General features: G+C 51.9%; 1 protein-coding gene across 3 annotated transcripts in view; it reads right to left on the bottom strand.

Annotated features, from left to right (window-relative positions):
- Window positions 1–26,837, bottom strand: part of MGLL (monoglyceride lipase) — a 100,282-nt gene that overhangs the window by 18,794 nt on the left and 54,651 nt on the right. For 2 of the 3 annotated variants that reach the window (XM_060110367.1, XM_060110368.1), the window contains 2 exons: window positions 2,643–2,779; window positions 1,321–1,431 (listed from right to left, as the gene is read on the bottom strand). In XM_060110367.1, the coding sequence (XP_059966350.1) occupies window positions 1,321–1,431; window positions 2,643–2,779 (248 nt within the window). Of the gene's footprint in view, window positions 1–546; window positions 559–1,320; window positions 1,432–2,642; window positions 2,780–26,837 lie in introns of all 3 variants that reach the window. The other variant, XM_060110366.1, reaches the window with a different exon arrangement.

The raw sequence follows: 26,837 nt of genomic DNA, 5'->3' as shown, positions 1-26,837 counted from the left end.
CATCCCCCCGGGGACAGCTGGCTCCTGATTTGACAAGGTGATCTATTAGCGGCAGGCTTGGAAGGTCATGCTGGTGGCCTTGCCCAGAAGTTCCCCCTTTGCCAGTGACTCGGGGGAAAGCTTGTGGGCTCCACTTCGGGGCCCAGCTGCCCTGATCCCCTGGTGCACTTCATCCAAAAATCCCCATGGTCCTGGACTCTTCCCAAAGGGAAAACATCCGCTGCAGAAAACATCCACTTTCTTCTCTGGGGAAACACCCTTGACGGGGAGAGGAGAGGACAGCCCCAGATCCCAATCCACCACGCTGGGGTGTGGATCTGGAGAGTCGCTCGTCCCTTCCAAGCCTCAGCCATCCCGACCGTAAAACGCAGGCCTCGACCTCTCCTGGGGGTGAGGGTGGGAGCCAAGGGAGATGATTCACGTGTAAGCCCAGCACGTGCCCGACACTCACCGGGCAGAACAAATCACGCATCAAAGCATGCGGCGCGCCGTGGGGACCCCCTCTTTTTGCAATCCTGGTCTTGCTTATTCTACTCGGACCAGGACCCTTGAATGATCCTGACCCACTCACTGCCTCACTCACCCCTCGTGCTCTGCTGAGAGTCCTGAGAACTGGCTCGGGGGCAGCAGTGTCCCCCAGCGTCCAGGAGAGACTGACCGTTACTCGGGGAGCCTCGGGGCTGGGACTCCCCACCCTCACCAGGTTGCCTGTCTCTGAAACCTCAGGTCCATAATGTGTCAACAACCCAGCAGCCCTGCTGAGGCCACGAGTCCCATCTCCTTCCTCAGGGGGAGGAGGCCCAGCTCAACGCAGGAACCACTGGTTGCGCCACGTGGAACAAACATTACAGCCAGAAAAACAGAATGGAGAATCCAACAGGTCAGAGGTGAAAGTGCTCAGGGACGGAGAGCACTATGGCCAAGGCGGCCGGCGCTGTCACGTTACTAACTGCCTGCAGCTCCACTGTGCGCATGCCGCGGCCGATGCTGGCCAACGGTCCCCGGAAACGAGCTCCAGCCCAGCACGTGGCTTGTTGACAGAGGCCCCTCCGTTGGATTCCTAACCCGCGTAACCTTTCCTCCTTCTAACGTTCACCGACGAAACATGCACAAAAGCAGGAAGTCATTTTTCTTCTGTCTTTGGGAAAAAAAAGTACCTGACTTGAGAAACTACAGAATTCCAGGGACAACAATGCTTGCTACGTGTCCAAACCTTAGCACAATCGTGGGAGAAGCCCTTTCCCCCAGACTCCAGCCGTGAATGGACGCCCCGGGGCCAGGGAAGCTGCAGGAGTCTCATGGAACCGGAAGTCTGTTTACCTTGAAAGTCGTGGCAGACTCAGGATTGGCAAGAACCAGCGGGGAGATGAGAACCATGCCGGAGAAGTGGCCGGGCCTCTCCACGGCCGTGAGGATGCTGATGGCGCCTCCCTGCAATGAGAACGGGCAGCACGTGGTGTGGGCGTCGCCAGCGTGGGCTTTTAACCGCCCCATCGCGGGTCTCCTGCTGGGCCGCAGTCCCGGCCCAGAGCCCCAAGGACGGTACCTTGGAAGAGACACCCTCAAATGTTGGATAAACTAGACCTGCAATTACTTGCTTTCACATGTTTTTTTCGCCGGGTTTTCCAACAGCAAACATTTCAGAGAGATCTAAATAAGGTTCCTGCTTGTGGGCTGCAAGTTAAACAATAACATATTTCTATTTCATTTCAAGCCAAAAGCTGGCAGACCCCCAATTCACCCATTCCGTCAGCCTTAATATGAGATCTGAAAAAAATCTGATGATAATAAGAGGTTGCCACACTTTTTTTGTTTTCCTGGTTCAGTAAAGGTCCCAGAAATTTAGGTTCCAAGAAAAATAGTTAGTGAACGTGGGTGGTGCTGAAGGCATGTGGCCTTGGCTATTTGCTAAAGCTGAAGGTAACCTGAACCAAGGGCTGAAATCACACACCCTTACAAGGGCCAGGCAGGTAACAGACGCGTAGGAACAGAGCCCGACAGTGACCAGGGTGGAAGGGAGTGAAAAGTCACCCAGATTTCAAAACCAAGCAGCTCAAAACGTTCTTTGCCAGCCCCTGGGGCAGGGGGTCTAGAGGCAGGTTCGGCCTGGATGCTGCCAGTTTGAGAAGCCCTGATTTAAAGATTATAGTTGGCTGATTCTTAGAGGGTTTAATGTATTTAGAAGGTGAAAGGGATTTGGAATGACCTTTAAGGACTTGTTTCCTCTGGAACCCCGTCCTAATTCCCATGTGTACTGTGTGACTCTGAAACGGGCAGGAGGCACAGGACCTGTGCTTCTCCACAGGCTGACTGAGGGGCCCTCCTGCCCTGAGATGCGGCCGTGCAGGGAGAAGTGCCCTTGGGGCCCCACCGTGACGTGGCACCTTCCTGGCGCCTTGGGCCCTGGCAGGAAGGAACGGGCGGAGGTGAGCTTCTCTGGGGCTGCCTCCAAGATGCTGGCCCTCGTTTCCTGAGCATAAATTGTCTGGAAACTCCCAGAGGGGGCCGTGCTGGCCAGGCAGAGCGCGATGGGGCTAGAGGCAGGGCGGCCCCCTGCATCCCGGGAGGCTCACCCTCCACCCACCGCAGGGCTGGGGCCGGGGCCCGGCTTGACTTAGAGGGCTCTTCCGGGGTCTACTCACCATGGAGTGGCCCAGGAGGAAGATGGGAAGCCCCGGGTGGTCCTTCTGCACAACGTCCACGTGCTGCAACACGTCCCTGATGAACACCTGGAAGTCAGACACCACCATCCTCTCCCCCTCGCTCTGCCCGTGGCCGACTGGAAGAGAACAGGAAGCAGAACCAGTTACCCGGAGGCTGACTCCTGCCAAGCCCAGGGGTCTCCGCATGGAATTACCAGCCACTCTTTAGGGAGGACCCACCAAGGCCTTCCAAGGACTCTTGACCGTGGGAACTGTTCTCCCCGCATTTTACAGACTCGAAAGTTGAAGCACAGAGAGGTTAAGGAACATGCCGAAGATCACACAGCCAGAAGTCATGAGCCAGGATGTGAACGTCACAAAGCCTGTCCACGCAGCCAGGATGCCTGCCTTGTGGCCGTATCCCAGGAAAAAAGAAAGGACAGGCCCGTGGGGTCTCACTAGGCCTCGCTTCTCGCCAAGTGGCCAGGAACAAGACAGATGAGGCTTGGAATTTCCTGGGCTTTCCCAAGTCCTCGACCCTCACAGGTGTGTTTCCAAGCGTTAGCTTTTCACCAGGTAACGTGCTGCATCCTGTCACCTCCCTTGACAGCTCTTGGTGAAGACAGTGCAACAGACATAAGACAGTCAAGTGCGCCTGCCAGAATCTTCTCAGCGAAGCAGCCATAAAACTAGGTCATGCTCCCTCCCTCCTGGATTGTACTGCCTGCCCCATATCCGTGCTGTTCACTTCCCTGCGTCCTTTCCGAGGGTCCCTCCACGCTCCCCTCGCGGAGGGACATCAGTCGCCATAGAAACCATAGAAACCGTGCAATGTGAGGGTTTGAAAACTGCAAACTAGAAGGAGCTCCCAGAGCACAAGGAAGCACGGCAAGCGGACCTGCCCAGAGCTGCAGGGACCATGCCGCCTGCTTCACGGATGGAGAGTGGAGGGGGCGCTCACAGCGGCTGGGACGGCTGGCCGCCCAGACCTCAAACTCGGAAACCCCTGTGTGGTCAGACCGCGAACTCCTGTCTCCTACTGTCCGTCCCCCCGAGTGCCCACTGTACACAGCCTGGGGCCCCCTTCTGTCACCCTCTCAGCGGCACCCTCAGTCCCCTTAAATTCATTTTTATTTTTTATTGTGGTAAAACATAGCACCTTCACCATCTTTCAGTGCCAGCTCAGCAGCATCGAGCACGTTCACACTGCTGTGCAACCGTCGCCACCATGCACCCCCAGAACCTTCCCACCTTCCTCCAACTAAAACCTCCTGCTCCGGGCGCAGGCTGAACGGCACCCCCTCCCCCACTCGCTTCACATGCTGAAGTCCCCATCCCCACGGCTCAGAGCATGACTGTATCTGGAGACAGGTCTTTAAAGAGGTGATTAAGTTAAAATGAGGGCGCTGGGCTTGCCCCCAACCCAATCTGACTGGTGTCCTTGTAAGAGAAGATTAGGACACAGACACACATGGAGGGACGCCCGCCTGCAAGCCCAGGGGAGAGGCCTCAGGAGGAACCAGTCCTGTCCACACCTCCATTTGGACTTCCTGCCTCCAGAACTTTCAGAAAATAAATTGCTATCGTTTACGTCACTCAGTCTGGGGTACTTTGTTATGGCAGCCCCAGCTGACTGATACACCCACTAAACAGTACTCCCCCTACCCCACCCGCCATCCTTGGAAGATAGTTCAGTAATGATATGGCCAGAGTATTATGTTTAATACTGCCATTAAAAATTTATTTATTTATTTATTTATTTTTGGCTGCATTGGGTCTTTGTTGCTGCATGTGGGCTTTCTCTAGTTGCGGCGAGCAGGGTCTACTCTTCGTTGCGGTGCACGGGCTTCTCATGGCGGTGGCTTCTCTCGTTGCGGAGCATGGGCTCTAGGCATGTGGGCTTCAGCAGTTGTGGCTCACAGGATCCAGAGCACAGGCTCAGTAGTTGTGGCACATGGGCTTAGCTGCTCCGCGGCATGGGGATCTTCCCTGACCAGGGCTCAAACCCATGTCCCCTGCACTGGCAGGCAGATTCTTAACCACTGTACCACCTGGGAATCCCCAGAGTATTATGTTTAAAGTTCAAATTATTACAAATATGTGACCATTATTTTCTCTGGGTGTTTGTTACTAATTTGATATATGATTAGATTCATTAGTTTCAAAATAAATTTGTTCACAACTATAGATTTTGCTGTTTTACTTTTCAATTTCATTTTATTTTGTGAATACGTAAACATTTACCTGGTTCAAAAGTTAGAAAAATAAAAAAAGATTCATCCAGTGACATCTTGCTTCTATTCCTGTCCCCTCTACCTCTCCCCTCTTGCTCCCTATGGCTAATCATTTTAACTATTCTGTTTTTTCTTTCAAAGCAATTGTTTTTGCAAAAATAAGAAAATTATCTTTTTTTTTTTTCATAGAAGGTAGCATGCTACAGACCCACTCTATTCTATGCCAGTTTTTTTCACTTTTAACGTATTCTGGAGATTATTTCATTATCACAAACAGGCCAAGAGTTCTTCCCCTGTCTTAGGGCTATGCAGGGCTCCTCTGTGTGGGTGAAGTACAGCTTATTCTGGCCATCCCTCATCAAAAACCATTTGTGTGACATCCAATCTCTTGTTTATTAAACATCTGACTGTAATGAATCACTGGGAATGTTTTATTCCATCTTTGTGAAGGTGCGCCTTCAGGGTTTATGTCTAGGTGGCAAGGCTGTTTGGTTGAAAGGTGCATGCAGGTGCCATTTCAGTAGAAGTTGCCCACTTCCCGTCCACGTGGGATGGGCTGGGTTGAACCTATCAGCCTCCCAACAAAGCACGTCGTTCAGTGTTTGTATTCTTGCTCTTAAGACAGAGGAGAAAGTATAGGTCGAACATCTCCTTATATTTCAAGAGTCACGTGTATTTCTTTTCCGGTAAACTGAGAATTTCTGTCTTTCCTTGCAGGGTTTTGCATTTCTTGGTATTTAAGAGCTCTTTGTATATGAGTTGGTGATTTGTCCTTTGACTTGATGTTGTATTTAAGCTACAGAAGATTTTTATTTGAAAAACTTATCAATCTTGGGACTTCCCTTGTGGTGCATTGGTTAAGAATCCACCTGCCAATGTAGGGGACACGGGTTTGATCCCTGGTCCGTGAGGATCCCACATGCTGTGGAACAACTAAGCCCGTGCATCACAACTACTGAGCCTGTGCTCTAGAGCCCGTGAGCCACAACTACTGAAGCCCGCGTGCCTCGGGCCCGTGTTCCGCAGCAAGAGAAGAGGCCGCAATGAGAAGCCCGTGCACCACAACGAAGAGTAGCCCCCGCTCGCCGCAACTAGAGAAAGCCTGGGTGCAGCAACAAAGACCCAACGCAGCCAAAAATAAATAAATAAAAAATAAATTCATTTAAAAAAAACTCCAGCTTGAGCACTAGTTGCTTAAAAAAAAAAAAAAACCTTAAAAAATTATCAATCTTTTCTTTTTATGGCTTCTGAGTTTTGATTCTTAGTTATAAAAGCCTTCTCTACTCCAGGGGTATAAAGAAACTCAGCATTTTTTCTATGAGTTCCTTTATGGTTTCATTTCTTGTGTGGGGGGGGATAACATATACATAACATAAAATTTACATTAACCTTTTTTGTTTGGCCATGCCGCACGGCATGTGGGATCTTAGTTCCCCGACCAGGGATCGAACCCGTGCCCCCTGCAGTGGAAGCGCTGAGTCCTAACCACTGGACAACCAGGAAGTCCTACATTGACCATTCTTAGGTGCACAGCTCAGTGGCGTCAAGTACATTCACACTTTTGTGCAACCATCGCCACCATCATCTCCAGATTTGGTTTCATTTTCTACATGTTAATCTTTGATCCACCTGCAGCTTATCGTGGTACCTGGTGTGAGACAGGATCTCTTTCCGGATGGTTCTTTTCTTCTTAAAATCGAGGTGAAGTTCACATACCATAACGTTAACCACTGTCAAATGTGCCAATTCGGTGGCATTCTGTATATTCACAATGTTGTTCAACCACCTCTATCAAGTTCCTAAATGGTTCTGAATTGTGCTAGCAGAATTTACGAAGGAGTCCTTCATCACCTCACTGAACGGGGGCGTCCCCCGATCCCATGTGAAGGTTCCCCTTTGACTTGAGTCTGGCCTGTTTCTGGAGGGCTGCTCGGTTCTGCTGGTCTGCCTGCTCACAAGTCAGCCCCGTGACGAGGGCGCCGCAGTGCTACCCGCCCCGGCCGCCCCGCAGGCCCTCCCGTGCTCCCCTCCACTGTCCCGAGGCTTCCTCTCCTCACGATGCACGCTGTGCGCCCCGCCCGCGCCCCAGAGCTGCAGATCCGCCGCGTGAGCCCCTGGTCACAAGAACCCCCGACTGTCCTGTGGATCCTCAAGCACCTTCCAAAGCAGCTCTGCTCCCGGGTCCCACTCACTTTCTGAATCATTCAGGCTCCAAACAGGCCTGCTGTCTTTGACCTTCATTCTACCCTATGTCGAGCTGGTCCCCAAGCCCTTCCAGGTTTCTAGGTCCTCAGCCTCCTGGATCGGCTGCTCCTTTCCACGCCTACGCCACTTGCAGGGGGCGAGACGCTCATCGCCTTTTACCTGGCGACAGCTTCCCACCCAGCCCCCCGCCTGCCCTAACCCCCTCGGCACCCCTCTGGAAGCTGCTCTGACCTTGCAGGGGTCAGAGTCGCCCCTGTTTCAGAGCTCGGTCCACGTGCGCCAGCCCGGCTGTCGGCGCCTCTGGTGAAGGCTCCTCTACTGGCCCTGCTCCCTCACTAGAAAGCACGCTCGAGCCGCACTCACACCGCCCCGCCCGCTGTCCCCCAAAGCGCATCCACGGTTTCCCGCTGTGCCTCTCGTACAGCAGCCCCCTGCTGCGGGGCCCTCAGCCCTGCACCAGGCCAGGAGCAAACCTTTAAGGCCCATCGCCGCTCCTAACACTTCCACGGAGTCAATTCCCTCCACACAGGTGCACGTTTCCCCTTCCCCTCCAACCAGGTCTTGTCTCTATCACAGGGGAGCTGAGTGGAGCTCCCCCAACTTTCCGCCTCCAGCACCACTCCTCCCCCATGGACCGAGGGGCCCTAGAGCCTGGCTGACAAGCAGCTCTGATGGGTGGCCGGCGGCCCCCACAGCACAGTGCCGTGGGCGACGGGTGAGGTCTGCCGCGGACTCGGGGAGGAGGCTGGGCCCACACGTGCCCCACACCTGCCAGGGCTGAGCTCGGGATCAAGGATCCCATTCTGTTCTGCATATTCCTCAGGGCTCCTCGCAATGGCCTGGCAGGGGTGGGGGCCTGCTATACACCTGATGAAATGAACTGCGGCCAGTATTTCCATAACGGCCACTCGCCAGAGATTCACCTCCACTACCCGGGCCTCACTGATCGATGCATTTCCTTTCCGTCACGTACACTGAGCGACAGTTCTGCATTTGCAATGAAAATTCTTTTCCTCATATTGTTTAAAAGAAAGAACCCTGCACCACAGGCCTTGATCCAGCATATTTTTTGTTTTGTTTGCCCTGATTCTGCTATGTACTGTGTGTTTTTTATTTTCTGTATTTTGATGCTTTACCATCTGGTTAAAGCTGACCCTGGAGGGACGGCTGCTCCCAGGGTTAGCGAATTTCTAGAGACAGGACAGAACTGGTCTCTGAGCTGGCCTTTCACATGCAACCCAACCCGCCCAGAGCCCACATCCCACCTCTCACTTTCTGGGCTACTCTCCTGATGTCCTTGTCACCCAGGGCCAGGTACCGGACAACCAGGGCAGCCCCTAAGCCCGCGCGCGAGCCCACTGAAATTATTCAAACCAGCCCATCCTCAGCCTGCTCAGCCCGCCTCACCATTCCTGCTCGTGGAAAATGCAGTAAAGGCTCCCGTCTACATTCCCCCCACTCCCTGTGCCTCCTGACCAGCCCTGGTGCTTCCCTGAGTGGCCCTGTGTGGGGTGCCCTGCCCCCTTTCCAGGGAATTGTGAATATAATAAATTCTCCCTCATGACAGCCATTTCCGTGTCTGTGTGTCTCACCACATCTGATTAAAACCAATCCCAAGGACCCTTATAACACTCGAGCGTCGTATTCCGTGCACAGTTAAGTAGTTAATAATTCTTTGTTGAATGATGAAATAATCCCTGTCTCTTTGTCTCACACAAAATATTTCCACCTGAAGATAACTTTCCACGGCACCACCGTGTGCTAAAAAGAGATGACGAGGAAGTATCCAGAAAGCTGATGATCCTGTTAAAGCTGGAATAGGAAGAAATGAGCATCTGACTTCCCTTTTCTTAGGGAACCAGTTCTACTTAGTACTCATTTTCTCAGAGAAGAAGAATCTGGTGAAATGTAGCCTTGAGTAAGGACAGACAGACAAAGCATTAAAAAACCAGTAATGACAACACCCGGTATTTACGCAGCAGGTTGTAATTTGCACAGCCCTTTTCCCAGGGTTATTTCACTTGATCCTCACAACCCCATGAGTTAGAGATTCTTTCCCCCGTGTTCTAGCAGAGAAAACTGACCCTCGGACAGACTGGACGGAGCTCAGCCTCCCCGTGAGTTACAGGCCGAGCAAGGGCTCAAGCACTGATTTCAGACCCCAAATCTGGCGCTTTTACTGCCCCTTCCCTTGCCAACGAGTAGACCAGGGCCTTGCGGCACGGCTGGATCTGACCCAGGAACGTCTGATTCCAGAGCCCGCCCCCTACACGGTGGTGACTCAACACGCTGCCTCTGTGCTCTTCTATTCTGCCCCTAAATCTACCTCAAACGTTCTTCCTGTTTTAATCAGAAGAGATGGCCGTGTGTGACTGAAAACACAGGCAGGCATTCACACCAGGCCCGTGAGTCTAAACGATGAGATGGTTTCCTCCAGATGCTGGGGTACCTACCAGGCTCCCAATTTTGCCATTTTCACAGCAAAAGCCCTGTCTGGTGAGGGGTCCACAGCAGGGCCCTCACTGCGGACCACACGCTCCCCACTCGGGGCGGGGGGGTGTCTGCACAAACAGAGATTTCTCATTTCTCGCCTCCGCTCCTTTGGAGGCTCCAAGCAGACAGCATTTCCCTGACCCAGGCTCTAGGGACACGGCTTTGTCTCCCTGGGAAAATCTGACCAGTCAGAGGACGGACTTCCATCCCGTGGGGGCTGGCCCTGCATTCCTGGCCGGCGCACAGGCCAGCACGAAGCAGGAGGGGGACTCCTGCAGGACGTGTGGTTCAGGCCAGCGAGACAGACGGTCACTGTGGCGCCTCTGGCCTCAAGAACCACAGGACTGGACGGGCAGGAGCCACGTGTGGGAATCACGGCCACACAGACCCAGAGGGAGAATAAAGCCACCTGGACGAGGTCCGGTGTAACAGAGCACTGTGAGGGGCCGGGAGGAGACCTGACTGAGCTCCCGTGTCCAAACTTAAAGGGCGTCACTAGCCTGTATACGTTACACAGAGAGAAGCCTATCTGGCACCTCGCAAAGTTGGAATTGCATACTTTACAACCCAGCCATTCCACCCCCAGGCATTCATACACCCAAGAGAAATCCCGGTGCAGGCACCATAGTCTCCTATGGGTAACATCATTCGCTACAGCCTGTTGTCACAGCTGGAGAATGGACACATTGTAGCTAAAGGGATTATTCTACAGTAGTGAAAAAAACGAATAAACGAAAGCTACATGCAGGAACCTTAGAAACAAAATACAGAGTGAAAAAAAGAAAGTAAGGTATTCAAGTTTAGCCATTTTATAGAAATCTAAAAAAAAAACAACAAAAAAGAAAACGAAAAAACAAGCAAAAGCAAACTATCTATTTTTAGAGAGCCAAGCCTATGTGATAAAAGCATAGAATGAAAAAGCAAGGGAATGAAACACAAATTTTAAGATGGTAGTTACCACTAGTCACTTGCCCGTCTGTAAAACTAGGAGACATCTCCTGACCTCATCATAAAGCTGTTGGAATAAATGGACCAGCACAGCACACCCGGCAGGTAGTGGGTCTTCACCAAACACTCACTTGCATCCCCACACAGTCTCAGAGGAGAAAACCCATAAGTTGTCGTGCTGTTTAGCGCTCTTCCCCATCAGAGATTCTTCTGCATGTCTAACCTGTATTTCTCCTCTGCATAATCATGGCTTGCTTTTGCCTTGGTTTCCTTCTAACTAAAAATAAATGTAACATCTAACAGAACTTTTCTCCTCAAAACATTAAGGTAGGTCTGTTCAGTCCCCATCAGATGACAGAAGCTCCCATGTGGCGCCTGACAGTTGTTTGGAGCTTCTGTAACGCACAGAAAAACATGAAAACTAGGCAACCCAAGTTGAACCTCTGTTGAAACTGTAACAAATGCTACTTTTAAAAAGCAAAGGAGATCACCCATGGTGAAGTGAACTGCTTTAGAAAGAAGCACAGATCCCTTTCTCCAGGATGGGAGACGTTGTATTGTTAATATTTAGGAAGCAGAACTTTCTGAAAGCCTTGGAGATGCCAGCAACTAAAACCAGCTGAAGTCAGGACCCCAGAGCTTTCAGAAAAGACAGAAGGTGGTCAGCGTTTCTCAACCACAGAGAGTCAGTGGAAGTGACCACAGAGCAAGCGGGCAGGAGAAACGGCCCCTTCTGCCCCTGACAAAGGGCCAGCTCTGCACACTGAGGCCCAGGCAGGGCCCGGCAGGGGGCACGCCCTCACACACCCGGGTACTGAACCAACACTACTGCAAGTTCAAATTCAGCTAAGAGGTAACAAAGGCGAGAAGAGGCGCACTTACTAGCTCCCGGCCCGTGCCAGCCCATGGACCTGTGGGTCCTCCCGTCTGAGGACAGCAGCGCAAATCTCGAGGAAGAGTCACCACCCCATTTAAGGACCAGGAGAACCAGGGAAGGACGAGATACGGAGAAAAGAGCTGAGGGTGGAGGTCAGGAGCCAGCTCCACCTCACCTCCCTGTGACCTTGGGCAGGTGACTTCACCTCGGCCGGCTCAGCCTCCCCGCCTGCACAAAGGGGCGCTCGTGGACCCCACTCCGCGGGGTGCATGGGGAGTCAGGGAGAGCGAGGCATGGTGGTCGGCCCTAAGTGCAGCACGCAGCAAGCGCTCAGTGAACACTCACTGCATTGCTGGTCAGGGTGAGGACGCGGGTGGGGACCCAGAGCAGCCCTGTGCTCTCTGGGCAGTGTTCCCTGCCGCTTTCAAGTCCAGGACACACCAACTACCCCCAGGACACAGTGAAAGCATCCTCGATCCTCAAAACCGGCGTTAATTATGCATCAGCATCACTACTGCACACGAGGCTATGAAGTTAGGACATGAGGATGAGGTCAGCGTGCTGGTGGTCCCGGGAAGTCTGGACCTTTCCTGTTGATTCCTCAAGCAGACGCAGGAGCAAATATACCCCAGGTCTCTGCTTCTTAAGGAGCCAGTGGGGGTCCCGTGGGATCACCACGCGGGGTGGAGGCTGTGGGCCTGGCGTCCGGCCTCAGGCATCCTCCACCCTCTGGTGTTGTCAGAGCAACAGACAAGGCAGCAGGAGGCCTTGTGCCAAGGCCATCGGCTGGACCGTGGGCGTCCTGCTGGCCCCGACCACCCCCCATCTCGGGCCTGCCCTTTAAGGGGTTAGAGATGGGCCGCCTGGGCGCGAGGCTTGGCTCCCTCTGGAGGGTGAAGCTCTGTCCCGGGGGTAGCAGGCAGGAGGGTGGCAGCGGGGCCCCGGACACCATGGGGCAGCAACTCTGGAGGGGCGGCAGCCACAGTCACGGGGGGCAAATCTAAATTCACTAAAGTGCAAACCGTCAAAACGCAGGTCCTCAGCCTCACCAGCCCCATCGTGGAACGTTCCGCTCGGCAGAGCTGAAAACAATTTCTACTGCGGAAGCGCCATGTGGAATGAGGAAATCACCTGGGCCCGCTGGCCTGCATTTAAAATGTCACTTAAATAATAAAACCCTGCACCCCGCCTCTGACTGCAGAAGTAACACACGTTCAAGGCTGATTTCTGCGGAAAGCCAGGAGAGCGTCGGGCAGCCCGTGTACGGGTCACGGGACGGCTCTGGGATCAGACGTCCTTGGACCTAACCCGGCCCCCGCAGGCGCAGCCTCCTGCAGGGTTTCAGCTCCTCTGGGCCCGTCTCCTCACCCCCGCTCCTGAGACCGTGGGAAACGTGAACCAAGACCACCTGTGTGAAGTGCACAGGGCAGGGCTGGGCACAAAGTGGATGGCGAATATTAGTTGTGGAAATGAAAAAGTAACCAAACAAAAGCAACAGGAACTTCCCTGGCGGTCCAGTGGCTAAGACTCTGCGCTCCCAATGCAGGGGGTCCGGGTTCGATCCCTGGTCAGGGAACTAGAGCCCCCATGCCGCAACTAAGAGCCCACATGCAGCAACTGAAGATCCCACACGCCACAGCTAAGACCTGGCATAGCCAAACAAACAAATTAATTAATTTAAAAAAAATTGTTTTAAGCAACAAACCAGTCCTGCCCTCGCCAAGCAAAAGTAAACACAACGAAAGTCTGGTCTCATTTCTGTGGTGGCCAAAGTGAACTGTACCAACTGACCTGGGACACCCTCCAGCACACATCCCTGGGAGAAAAAAAACTCAAATTGTGAGGGACGCCTCCACTGTCACCACTTATGTTTTTAACAACCCACAAAACCATACTGTCTGTTCCCTGTCCTGCCTGTGGCCCTGGGTGCTACCTCGGCAGGGTCAGGGCTGGCTGGCATGGCCTCCTGGCTCTTCCCAGCCAGCCTGAGTTCTCCCAGACAAGACGAAGCCACTGTGTCCTCTGCCGGGCGAGAGGCTCACGCTGGGGCACCCATGGGCCTCACAGTGGGGCAGAGGGTCCTGGTGGAGGTGGCCAGGAGTGCTTTCCAGCCAGAGCAGCCGGAGTACAACCGGACTCCTCGTTCAGTCAACACGCTCATCTCCCATCCAGGCGGTACACGTCAGGATGGGGTTGGGGAGGTCAGTCCTGCAGTTGACAGGGTCCTCTGTAGGGACTGCTGCAGGAAGAAGGTAAAAGTCCACCACTTCAAGTGGAACACACGCTTCCCAATTACCTGTTGGGTGTCCGGTCTTGGCTAGGCTCTGGGGCAGGGGGTTGATTTTCAATTAACACATAGACTGTAATATTTCCCCCACTTTGACACATAATTTATACTTGTGATTTATACTGACTGCATGATGTCCCGTTAGGGGGATAAAAATCAAAACTCACTTTACTTTCAATGGTGGAGCACTGAGGTTGCCAGCAATGTTTGCTATTCTAAATAACACTGAGATGAACATCTTTTCACAGATATTTATAGAACTGTCAGGATCAACTTGCCAAGATGGGATTTCTAGATCAAAAGATATGAATATTTTGGGGAGTCCCCATTTATAGAATGAAAAATGCATTCCAACTTGAGAATTTCCGTCGTCCCCAGCCAAGCACAGAAATTTGAACTTCCTCACATCCTTGTTCACACCGGGAGTTACAGCTCTTTGTTTATTAGAGGAAGTAGCAAACCCACTTTCTTCTCATTACGGTACTTTGCTTCCAGGTAAAAACCCTATGGAAAGCTACTGTTTGGGTCTGAAGAACTTGTAATCAAATGTTTTTCTCTCCTTTTTTAAAGGCAGTTCATTTCTCTACCTGTGGTAGGGAGAGAGCCACAGAACACACAGTGACCCAAACAATGGTTCGTAAGATAACCAGAGCTCTGGGCTGAGCCAGCTGGAAGCCCCCACTGCCAGGAGCAGCTGTGTGACTACCTGGGCCACACCAGGTGCTCCCAGAAGAGATGCGACAGAAAGCACACACGTTCCAGGTCCAGCAGGCTTCCCTGAGACTGTTCTGGAGTTTCTGCTTCCGCTGAGTTCCCCTCAATGTTCTTTTGGAACGAGGATGCCATAATCCCCACAGATCCTCCCGACCTTAGGCTGCAACGTGATCATGCTACTTAAAGTTTAGCCATCAGGGTTTCAAAGCCCGTTTCTAATGAAGGTCTGGCTTGTTTTCTGCGCTCCTGTGACAGTCCCCAGTCGTGGGATTTCATGTTGCAGAAGTCCCATGAGCAACAGCATTCTACACTGAAGTGTAAGGACACGAGACCAAAGACAAGTTAAAAACAGAGGAGCTGCATCCTTCAGCTAAAAGGCCACCAAAACTCACGTTCAGTCATCAGCCAACACAGTCTGCCAATGCTAAAAACGCCCTTGTGAGGCTCCAAGAGCAGACAGGGTGGGACAAAAGGACACTCATCGAGGGCGAAGCGGTCACAGGCGATTTGGTGCAGGCTGGCCGGGACCTTCGTGCTGCCTCTCGGGGAATACCGTGTGACCCCAGAGGTTCTGCTTCTGTCTCTCTCTCTCTCTTTAAAAAAACGTGCATATGGCAGAAAGTCCAAGATCACAGCTTGCTGGCCTGGAAAACAGTTTGTTTCCCTCAACAAAAGCCATTTCCTCCTTTTCTGTTTGCTGATGGTCCAGCCTTCCATCATGGACACCTGGACCAACACGCTTTCATCTCCTGAACTCCTGCTGCACAAGCTCCCCTCGACGGGAGGACAAAAGGGAGTTCCCTGCGGCATCCATGCAAAGCTCGACTGTACGAAGGACACAAAGACAGAAATTAATTTCTCTACTAATTGACAACAGCTTGAAAAAGGTATAAAGATGCCAGAATTCAGCATATGGGCTATGGAAACACATTTCGGCTCAGATTTTTTTTTTTTGAGCTGTTACAACATGCTTTATAATATAACCAGCTAACAGGCTGTTAACGGTGCAGCGTTTCAGAAATAATGCATTCTCAGGATTTCATATTTAGAGGGTTTATTTGAAAACATCTTACTCTCCACTGCATAAATAAGAGGAAACAGCATGACAAAAAGTGTCATAACTATGGTTCGTGGTGTCTAGCGAGATGATCCTCCTTTTGTATCAAGCTGCAGGATGACTGGGCGAGGCTGGTTCCCCCGTGGGATGAGCCACCCCTTCCCACACAACACGTTCATTTCCTGTTTCTTGAGCAAGCAGGGCTCTAGGCGACTCTGGGTGAGCCAGAATCACCCAGAACTGCCAGACCTTTCACCCAGATCTCTCGATGAAAGTTGAATACATACAGAAAGTGCCCGTGGCTTATAAACAGGCAACAGCTGTGGGGCAGGGAGAGGCATTCACAACAGAAACTCCAGGATGCGATGAGATCAAGGAATAAAAGTCTGTGACAAAATAACAGGATGCTCGGCCAATTCCAAATAATGCTGGAGATCAGCAATCCCAAGAGCTTGAAAGTTCAGAAAAAGGTTTAATGTTAAAAAAATTTAATATAATGTCAAAGGGATGGGCAACAATATGCCCGATCAGGCAAATGCCCGACCTGACCTGGCTTGTACAGATACTTCCTTTTTAAACTACTTTCTCCGTGTCCTTAAGGTCATCTTTAGTTTTGTTAGAAGACAGATTAAATAGACCATGTTCTGACTCATGTTTTCCTCGACCCCGTAAACCCCTCACCTGGCAGAGTTTCTGGAAGAAGAAAGAGCACAGCTTCGGCACCAGGTGTGGGTTCAAATCCTGCTGCGTTCTGGCTGTGAGCTTGGGCAACCGCTTCCCTGCTGTGGTCCTGTTTCTCCCATCAGTTACACCTGCCCTGATTCCAGCCGGCAGGTGCGGGAGGGTTAAATGAGAACCAGGTGAAAGCAGCAAACATCAACCGGCAAACGTCACTCCTCTTCTTCCACGCTTTGCCTTTCGTCCTTGCGGTGGCAACTCCAGGAACGGGAAAGCCTGTCCGGGGACGCTTGAGTCCCAGCACAGGGTCTGCCCCGCTCTACGACGTGGCCCCCACTCAGGCCGAGGAGGCCTGAGCCTCACCCAGAGCAGCCCCCTTGGCGCCTGTCGTAGGGACCGGCCGTGGAGCATGGAAGGAGTGGCTGCACAGGGCACCAGCTCCTACGAGACCGGCTGTGAAATCTCCTGCGTTCACCTACCCTGCTAACAAAGGGGCTTTGACTTTTCTGCAGAAAACGCAAAGAACAGAGTTTAAACAGAACAGGAGGGCTTCCCTGGTGGCGCAGTGGTTAAGAATCCACCAGCCAATGAAGGGGACATGGGTTCGAGCCCTGGTCCGGGAAGATCCCACATGCCGCAGAGCAACTGAGCCCGTGCACCACAACTACTGAGCCTGCGCTCTAGAACCCATGAGCCATAACTACTGAGCCCCCGTGCCTTGACTACTGAAGCCCGCGCGCCTAGAGCCCGTGCTCCACAACAAGAGAAGCCACTGCAATGAGAAGCCCGCGCACCACAACGAAGAGTAGCCCCCGCTCTCCGCAACTAGAGAAAGCCTGCACACAGCAACGAAGACCCAATGCAGCCAAAAATAATAAATAAATTAAATAAATACATTTATTTTAAAAAAACCAGAACAGGACACTCAGTGGCCAGGAGCCTGGGACAGAGGTGGCCCAGACGGGCACAAATCAGGGGGAATGGAAGAGGGAGAGTGGTGGAGACAGAAGGTCAGGAGACAGCCAGGGGGCTCGGGGGGTGGCCAACACAGAGCAGAGTCCAGCTCCAACGGGCAAAGTCTTCTTCATTCTCCTTCAGGGAAAAACCAAAACTAAATACCCATGGCCACTTCCTCCAAGCGTCTGATGTTCCTATGTGCCCCGAGTCTCTCCAAGCTGCTCACACCCTGTGCAGACGGCAGCCACCCCCTCCCCTCCCTGGTCCAGCCTGGGCAACTTCCCGTCTCACTGGGCTCCCAGGTCCCACTGCCATGTTTCCCCGCAGCTCCCCTCCAGCCCAGGCCTCTCGTGCTGCGTCCCTCACCTGCGCTGGTGGAAGAACCACAGGGTCCTCCCCTGCCTGCCCCTCCCCTCGCTCACCCCTCCCGGGGAGCCTGTCCGCCGACTCACTGGTCCACACTCTCCCCGACCCCCACGCTCTGCAGCACCCGGCCTCCTCTGGCCCAGCACTGTCCGCAAAACCCTCCCGGTCTTCGGGCCCAGCGGGGACATGCTCTCGCCCCCGCGCTCCTTTTTCCCAGGAAGGGGGTCTGCTAATCTGATGGGTCCTGTTCTAGACCCTGACAGGGACGCCCCTGCGAGCAAGTGGACCACGGGGTGCGAGAAGGTCCTGCCCCTCCTACTCAGCAGGAACGGGAGCTCCTTGGGCACCTCTCCAGCTCCTGCCCTTTGATGGCCTGGGGCTCAGAGGAGGGGTCAGTACCGAGGTCGCGTCCCAGGCCTCTGCCGTCTGTCCTTCCCAGGCACCACGCACGTCCGGCCTTGCACGTGCTCCGGGGCTCCTTCCGGAACACTCCCCTCCCCCCTCGTGGAGCTCAGCTCTCCTGTCTCATCCTGTACCCCCCCAGGAGACTCCCTGATTTCCCACTGTCCTCTGGGGTCCCCAGCTCCAGTGTCAGCACATGATGGGGTGACCACACTCTACTTGGAGAACCACACCCCCCAGAGACAGTGCTCCTGGGGCAAGGACACCTCATCTCATCCCTGCATCTCCAGGCTCACAGCAGACTCTCAAGGATGCAAGGAGCAACAAGCGCCAGAGGCTGCGGGTCACAAGCGAGAGAGCCTCCCCAGGTCAACCGACAGGCCCGTGGGAACAGACCACCAGGTATCAAGTCCAGCCCAGCCCAAGCGAGTGGGACTGTCACAGCTTCCTGGTGAAACTCAGGCCCCTTCTTTCTTTGGGATTTGCTGTAGATGAAGCCTCCGAGGGACAAGGAGGCCACACAGGTGGTCTGGGACCCTGGGCCAGGAATCAAGTCACAATCCTGTCCCTAGCCTGCTGGGTGGCCTTGAGCAAGATACTTGCCCTCTCTGGGCCTTGCCTCTCCATCTGTGCAGTTAAGGACACAACCTCCATATCTGCTACCATCGAGCTTCAAGATGCTGTGCTCCCACTTTCCCACTTCAGAAAAAGCAGAGGGAAGTGCAAAAATGAATGAGACAGGGCTTCCCTGGTGGCGCAGTGGCTGAGAGTCCGCCTGCCGATGCAGGGGACACAGGTTCGTGCCCCGGTCCGGGAAGATCCCACATGCCGCTGAGCAGCTGGGCCCGTGAGCCATGGCCGCTGAGCCTGCGCGTCCGGAGCCTGTGCTCCGCAATGGGAGAGGCCACAACAGTGAGAGGCCCGCATACCGCAAAAAAAAAAAAAAAAAAGAGACAGAGAATGCCCCAGACAGCAGGTGGAGGCCAGCCCAGTGACCTGTAAGGGGACATATGTCCACTCTGGTCTCATTTACAAACACACGCACACACACAAACACGTACACATGCGTGCACACAGCCGAAAGAATATACCATAAAATGGGGTACTGTCACTGGGTAATCAGATTAAGGTTAGTTTTTTGGTCTTTTCTTTTTTTTTTGTATTTCCCAAAATTTCTACGATGAACAGGTATTTTGCCATCAGGGGGAAAAAGTTAAGGCTATTTAATCATTTTCAAAAAAATCACATTTGTACATAAGCACAGAAACATAAAGCCTGAAAATAAAATCAGCCAGCTCTGCAACCAGCCTACACTCCTATCTGCTCTCGAGAAGTGACTGTACTTGGAGTTAGCACATTCAGGTGTGAAAGTGACAGGCCGGGACTCAGCTAGGTGTCGTGGGCTTGGAGCCTAGGGAGCTGGGTGGGGGGTAAGGAGGTAAGGACAATCAGTCTGAACGGCCCTTTAATGAGCCATGCTGCGGCTGCTGGCCTGGATCAGCGCCATCAACACAATTCCCTAACCGCCACCAAGACGGAAAAAAGCGACTATCAAAAACAGCTCCAACAAACTCTTTTCATTACATTCTGCCACCTCTGCCCTCTCGGAAACACACCTGTGGGCTCATCGTGGTCCCCTGCTGGGCTGGCGGGAACACAGCTGCACCTCCCGCCGCAGCGCCCTTTGCAGTGGGCCCGCAGCTCCTCCCGGCCGGGCCTGACCCCGGCTTGGACTTGCTTTGACCACATGCAGTGCCGGTGACATCGGCCAGATCTGGGCCCAGGCTCCAGAGGTCTCGCAGCTTCCAGAAGCCCTGCTAACCAGCCCGGCACCTCTACAGCCCAGGCCACCGCGTGGACTCACAGGACCACAAGCTAGACACGAGGCAGGTGGCTTCTCACAACAACTGTCACACTGTCCTGGGTGAGAAAACCTTGGCACAGTCTGAACCTGCCCTCAGAGAATGCTGTTTTACGTGTTGAGGCTCGTTCTCCTGTGACGGGCATCTGGGTCTCCCAGCCCCCGGGGCCTGGCCAGGCCAAGCACTGTGGCAGGTGAAGAGCCATAAGTAATACCTCAGTCAACAAGCTTTGCATCTGTTGATTTTTAGGCTGTTATTTACTTTAAATGACAAAGCACATGAACACAGCCTCCCATCTGCTAACCCTATAACTTGGGTGTGTGTCTGCTAGACCTTTTTCCACAGCCACACGCACGTCTGTGCCTCCGGATAATTTTGTGTTATGCTCTTCTTTTTCTTTCCATAAATGGCACTCTATTTTTCTCCTTAACAATATGTCTTAGAGGCCTTTCCATAGCCAAAATTATACCTCTCTTTCCTTTCAGCAGGCGGGGTCTGAGTGTGCCCTGGTCTGGACTAGCCACCCCTCTGGGTGGGCATGAGGGCTGTTCCCGACTTTTCAACTAGAACAGGTTTGTGCATACACGCTGGGCCCCTCTGGGTGGAAAGAGAAATGTGGACTCAATGGTCAAGCAAGCATTTTAAAGAGAAAAAAAGCAGTGGGTGGAGACGCCAAAAGCCAAAGACCACTGAACTGACGGGTCCTGAAAAGCCAGCGGAGCTTCCCTGGCCCTGTGCTTCTGGTTTCTGTCGCTCCCATCTCTCTCAGGCTCCCTCCCTTTCCAACCCTCCTGAAGCCTCAAGCCCACATAGCACAGGACTGTCAAATAGAGTTTAATCTTTCCTCCCTTAATCTAAAAAAGCATATCCGCTGAAGTTGCTATATTTATCCAAGAGAGGAAAAAACTGCCCTCCATTTACTTGCTCTTGTACCTTTGATTGATTTTTCTGAGTCAACAGCCTTGCATTTAAAAAAACTTTTTTAAAGACTTTCTACTTTTGCATTGTAAAATAAACATCAGATTCTTACGGGAGAAACACTAGGAAAGGAATCAGTACGAAAATGGGAGACAACATTCACAGAAGTGCAAAAGGAACCCAAAAAGATTTAAAAAAAGAAAAAAGACAAAAGGAAGAGAAGCAGCAGAACAAACAGTGAAGCAGCACGGAGCCCCCGCCTGATGGGGGGGCCATCTGGCCCAGGGAAGGCAGGTTCGCTCCCGCACCCTCTCCCTGATGGTGAAGGACCCAGGAATGCCCTCAGGGCTCAGGCCTGAGCCCACGCACAACGGCCCTAGACCCAAGGTTTTCCAAGCTGGCACGGATCTCTGTTCCACAGATCCTCCGGGTGTGTATGGATCGGCTGCTGAGCTGGGTGTCCGTGCCTTCACTGAATCAGCATCAGACACTCTTGGGCCTGAGTTTTGGCTCTGCCATTCGGGAGCCCCGTGCAAACACTGTCACCTCTCTCCTCGCTGGAACTGGTGACAGTAACAAGGACAGCATGTGGTCCATGGGGAGGAAAGTTCCTTCTGCAAAAAAAAAAAAGGAAGCCACTGATGACACAGGGCCACATGCTACAGGATGACGAGGACCCTGGTCCTCGGGACATGCAGGTCTCACCATGCCCAGCAGGCATCCGGTCCTTGCAGATAGGTCTCCACTTCCACCCCTGCCTCTGGCGTGGTGTGCAGGGTGGGCCAGCCTGGACCAGTCTGAACCAGCTAGTACCGGCCGAGCCCGTCTTTCCTTGGGTGGCACTCCCGTCACAGCCATGTCACAGTCTCTGGGGCTCTGCCCCGCCGTGCACTTCTCAGCTGGCTTCCTGGTTCTGCAGGCCCTGCCTCCCACACACCAGTGTCCTGTTTCGGTCACTTCTGGTTGGTGGCCATTTTAGCGGTTGGGGTGGGGAGGGGGGCCGCACTTACCCCCCTCCCTGGTTTCTCTGAGCTTCCTTCTCCTGCTGGTGCTTCCCTCTGCAAACTCAGCACCGGCCTGCGAGAGCCCGTGTGGCAACCTCCGACCCTGTGACCCGCCAGGCTCGCCATCCACACAGTCCCACCCAGTTCACGCTGAGCTCCTGGGATCCCCTGAAAGGAGGAGGCGCCCAGACTAAGTGAGGAAACTTCTCCGTTTTAGGGAATCAGTCCTGCTGTCACCCTCACGACCATAAAAGGCAAAATAAAGAAGAAACAAAACATATATATAAAAAGCGCCACACCAAAAGGTTCCAAGACGGCAAGAAATACTTCACTTCTGCTCCCGTCTCCTCAACCATAAGATGAGAATTCTTAAACCTCCTGCTGAGGGAGGGAAGGCTACTGGGAAACCTGGCAACACTGTACGTGCACCCAGGGCCTCCGCGTGCATCACCTGGACGACTTCTCAAAGCAGCCCTACTAGGCAGGCGCTGCTGCTGGTCCCCCATCCGACCCAGGAGGGAGAGACCCACAGCGCCCGGGGCCACAGCTGGCCGGCTTCGCTCTGGCCACCTTCGGCTGTTAGTCCCAGGAGGTTCACTCTACAGGCTACGAGGCAGGGTCCTGAGCGGTGCCTGGGAGAGCGAGGCGTGCCCGAATTCCCCAAGGCCTTGTCCCGGGAGGCCAGAGGCTCGTGCCTGCACCCAGCCTCTCCCTGCAGGGCGCCCAGCTGGGCTCCCCATACCCCCTCCCACTCAGCAGCTGAGGAAACCAACCACAACCACGGCGAGGGAGAGGGGAATGTTGAAAAGAAAGGGGTTTTCCAGGCAGGCACCTTCTGAGATGTACTTTCAAATGTGTGCACTCACGTTCACATATCCTGCACCCTTTAGACAGGAATGTCCCCCGATGCTGCTTTCTGTTTCAAAATTCGCCCTGAGCCCAAGGGAGGGGACTGTGTAGGAGGGACGCAATCTCTGACAAGGCAGCGGGTGTTTGGTTTTTACGCGTGCCTCCCGGCACCCTTAGCCTTCGGGAGGGGCTGGCTACAGGAGGGCCATCAGAGCCCGGCCACTCTCCCAGATGAGACAGCCCCATCTGCACGGGGCGGCCCCAACGTTGCTCAACCTCAGAAGGAAAAGCAGAAGATCAAGCCTTAATTCAATTTCACTTCTCGTGAGCCACCGTGACCCGGGAACTGGGGAAAATCCAAAGTTAAAACTGGGTTCAGGTGAGCTGTGCTCTGGTCTCTGCGACAGGTTTAAATATCTGCACGCAGCTCCATGAAGTACAGGATGCTGTCCTGCCCCGCCCGCCCTCCCACGTCTCACCCCCTCCCCACACACGGCAGTGACACGAATGTCAGGCGTATATCAAAAGACGTTTTAACAACAGCTGCAAGAGAAGCCTGCTTCTGAGCACACGTGGGTGGGAGCATGCAGACGTGGCGCGTGGTCAGGAGGGCGGCCACCAGCCGGCGGTGACTCAGCACAACTGGACTCTGGCAGATTTGTGGGACATGTCACTGCTGTCCCGAACCCAGAACGAGGGGCACCCAGTGCGGGCCCCGGCAAATGCACCAAGCCTTCTGAGGCCCCAGACCTCTTCCACAGGAGGCAGGCACCCAGCGTCCATCACCGGTACCACCTTCACAACTGTGTCCTGGTCAGGCACCAAATGTGTTAACATTTACCCAGTATATTTCTTTTTTTTTTTTTTTTTTTTTTTGCGGTACGCGGGGCTCTCACTGTTGTGGCCTCTCCCGTTGCAGACCACAGGCTCTGGACACACAGACTCAGCGACCATGGCTCACGGGCCCAGCCGCTCCGCAGCATGTGGGATCTTCCCGGACCGGGGCACGAACCCGTGTCCCCTGCATCAGCAGGCGGACTCTCAACCACTGCGCCACCAGGGAAGCCCCCCAGTGTATTTCTTTACACGGGGACTCGTATCCTATACCAACACACTTGTCAGACACTTTCTAACACTGCTGTTAAAGGAGAACCAGAGTCGCTTCCCATAAACACAGAGTAACCGGCACAGGCTGCTATTTGCCTACCCGGCATCCGTTCTCTCCCGTCTTCTTACTAACCTAACCCTGATTTTATCCACACGGGCAATGAACCCAGCTAGAGCACTCTATCTCCCGGCCTCCCTAGTCATCAGGTGTGGCCACATGACTAAGTTCTAGTCATTAAGATACACGAGGAAACTGATGGATGAAACTATCTAGACGGAAGGTAGGCAGCATTTCTAATGTCTGAAATATAAGTGTGATGGGATGGGTGGTACTCTGCCTGCCGTTTTGGACCAAGAGGGACACTTGAGGCTGGATGCTCTTCTATCTGGCAGAACAGATAGAAGAAAGCTGGTTTCTTGACAACACAATAGAGCTGTCGTCCCGGGGTGTATTAAACGTGACTGTTGTTATAATATTTTGACACCTGGGGCCTTATGGACCCTGGGGAAACCAGGGGGAAGCCCTCCTAGGGCTATCCAATTCCCACAGAATATCAACCTGCCTTCCAGGGTGCCTTTCATATGCAAACTAACCAATCCAGAGCCCACTCACCCCACCCCCTTCTCCTCTATCTGGCTCTCACACTCAGGCCAATATCCTCCTGCCGTAATTCACCCCAGGGTCTGTACCAGACAACTAGAGACGGCCTCCCACTCCCCTGAGCCCACTGAAATCATTCAAAGCAGCCAATCCTCAGCCTGCTCCCCCTGCCTTACCAACCCTCTCCAGGGAAACCTCAGTAAAGAGTCCTGTCCCCAGTTCCCTGCTCCCCCTGCCCCTCCTGGTCCTTCCCCATGTGGCCCTGCATGGGGGTGGCATCCCCCACTTCTGGGACTGTAACAATTATCTTTTTTTTTTTTTTCCTTACAACTATCTTTTCAATGGCAGTTGTCTCCTGTCCCTGATCTGTTGATCTCACCATACCTGAGTAATAATAAAACCTACATCTTAAAACACAGGCCTGGAATATCTCCAGACATCTTTCCAGTTAGAGAGAAATTAACTTTTTCTTGTTTAACCCACTGTTATGATCCATCTTTATTCCAGCAACAAAACTTAATTCCTAACTGATATATCATTTATTTTACGATTTCTCTGTTTTTTAATATACAGCAGGTTCTTATTAGTTATCCATTTTATACATATTAGTGTATACATGTCAATCCCAATCTCCCAGTTTATCCCACCACCACGACCCCCCCCCACCGCCACTTTCCCCCCTTGGTGTCCATATGTTTGTTCTCTACATTTGTGTCTCTATTTCTGCCCTGCAAACCTGTTCATCTGTACCATTTTTCTAGGTTCCACATACATGCGTTAATATACCATATTCATTTTTCTCTTTCTGACTAACTTCCCTCTGTATGACAGTCTCTAGATCCATCCGCATCTCTACAAATGACCCAGTTTCGTTCCTTCTTATGGCTGAGTAATATTCCATTGTATATAGTACCACATCTTCTTCATCCGTTCATCTGTCAGTGGGCATTTAGGTTGCTTCCGTGACCTGGCTAGTGTAAATCCCACTTGATCATGGTGTATGATCCTTTTACTGTGTTCTTGGACTGTTTGCTACTATTTTGTTGAGGATTTTTGCATCTATATTTATCAGTGATATTGGTCTGTAATTTTCTGTTTTTGTAGTATCTTTGCCTGGTTTTGGTATCAGGATGATGTTGGCCTCATGGAATGAGTTTGGGAGTGTTCCTTCCTCTGCAGTTTTTTGGAAGAGTTTGAGAAGGATGGGTGTTAGCTCTTCTCTAAATGTTCGATAGAATTCACCCGTGAAGCCGTCTGGTCCTGGACTTTTGTTTGTTGGAAGATTTTTAATCACAGTTTCAATTTCATTACTTGTGATTGGTCTGTTCATATTTTCTATTTCTTCCTGGTTCAGTCTTGGAAGGTTATCCCTTTCTAAGAATTTGTCCATTTCTTCCAGGTTGTCCATTTTATTAGCATAGAGTTGCTTGTAGTAGTCTCTTAGGATGCTTTGTATTTCTGTGGTGTCTGTTGTAACTTCTCCTTTTTCATTTCTAATTTTATTGGTTTGAGTCCTCTCCCTCTTTTTCTTGATGAGTCTGGCTAATGGTTTATCCATTTTGTTTATCTTCTCAAAGAACCAGCTTTTAGTTTTATTGATCTTTGCTATTGTTTTCTTTGTTTCTATTTCATTTATTTCTGCTCTGATCTTTAGGATTTCTTTCCTTCTACTAACTTTGGGTTTTGTTTGTTCTTCTTCCTCTAGTTCCTTTAGATGTAAGGTTAGATTGTTTATTTGAGATGTTTGTTGTTTCTTGAGGTAGGATTCTATAGCTATAAACTTCCCTCTTAGAACTGCTTTTGCTTCATCCCACAGGCTTTGGATCGTCGTGTTTTCGTTGTCATTTGTCTCTAGGTATTTTGATTTCCTCTTTTGATTTTTTCAGTGATCTCTTGGTTATTTCGTAACATATTGTTTAGCCTCCATGTGTTTGTGTTTATGTTATTTTCCTTGTAATTGGTTTCTAATCTCATAGCATTGTGGTCAGAAAAGATGCCTGATATGATTTCAATTTTCTTAAATTTACTGAGGCTTGATTTGTGAGCCAAGATGTGATCTATACTGGAGAATGTTCCATGTGCACTTGAGAAGAAAGTGTAATCTGCTGTTTATAGATAGAATGTCCTATAAATATAAATTAAATCTGTCTGGTCTATTGTGTCATTTAAAGCTTGTGTTTCCTTACTAATTTTCTGTTTGGATGATCTGTCCAGTGATGTAAGTGAGGTGTTAAAGTCCCCCACTATTATTGTGTTACTGTTGATTTCCTCTTTTATAGCTGTTAGCAGTTGCCTTAGGTACTGAGTTGCTCCTATGTTGAGTGCATATATATTTATAATTGTTACATCTTCTTCTTGGATTGATCCCTTGATCGTTATGTAGTGTCCTTCCTTGTCTCTTGTAACATTCTTTATTTTAAAGTCTATTTTATCTGATATGAGTATTGCTATTCCAGCTTTCTTTGGATTTCCATTTACATGGAATATCTTTTCCCATCCCCTCACTTACAGTCTGTATGTGTCCCTAGGTCTGAAGTGGGTCTCTTGTAGACAGCATATATATGGGTCTTGTTTTTGTATCCACTCAGCGATCCTGTGTCTTTTGGTTGGAGCACTTAATCCATTCACATTTAAGG

The sequence above is a fragment of the Mesoplodon densirostris genome, chromosome 10 (assembly GCF_025265405.1).
Source record: "Mesoplodon densirostris isolate mMesDen1 chromosome 10, mMesDen1 primary haplotype, whole genome shotgun sequence".
NCBI classification, from domain to species: Eukaryota; Metazoa; Chordata; class Mammalia; order Artiodactyla; family Ziphiidae; genus Mesoplodon; species Mesoplodon densirostris.
Note: the sequence above shows the minus strand (reverse complement) of the source record. Positions and strands in the feature narration are given on the sequence as shown.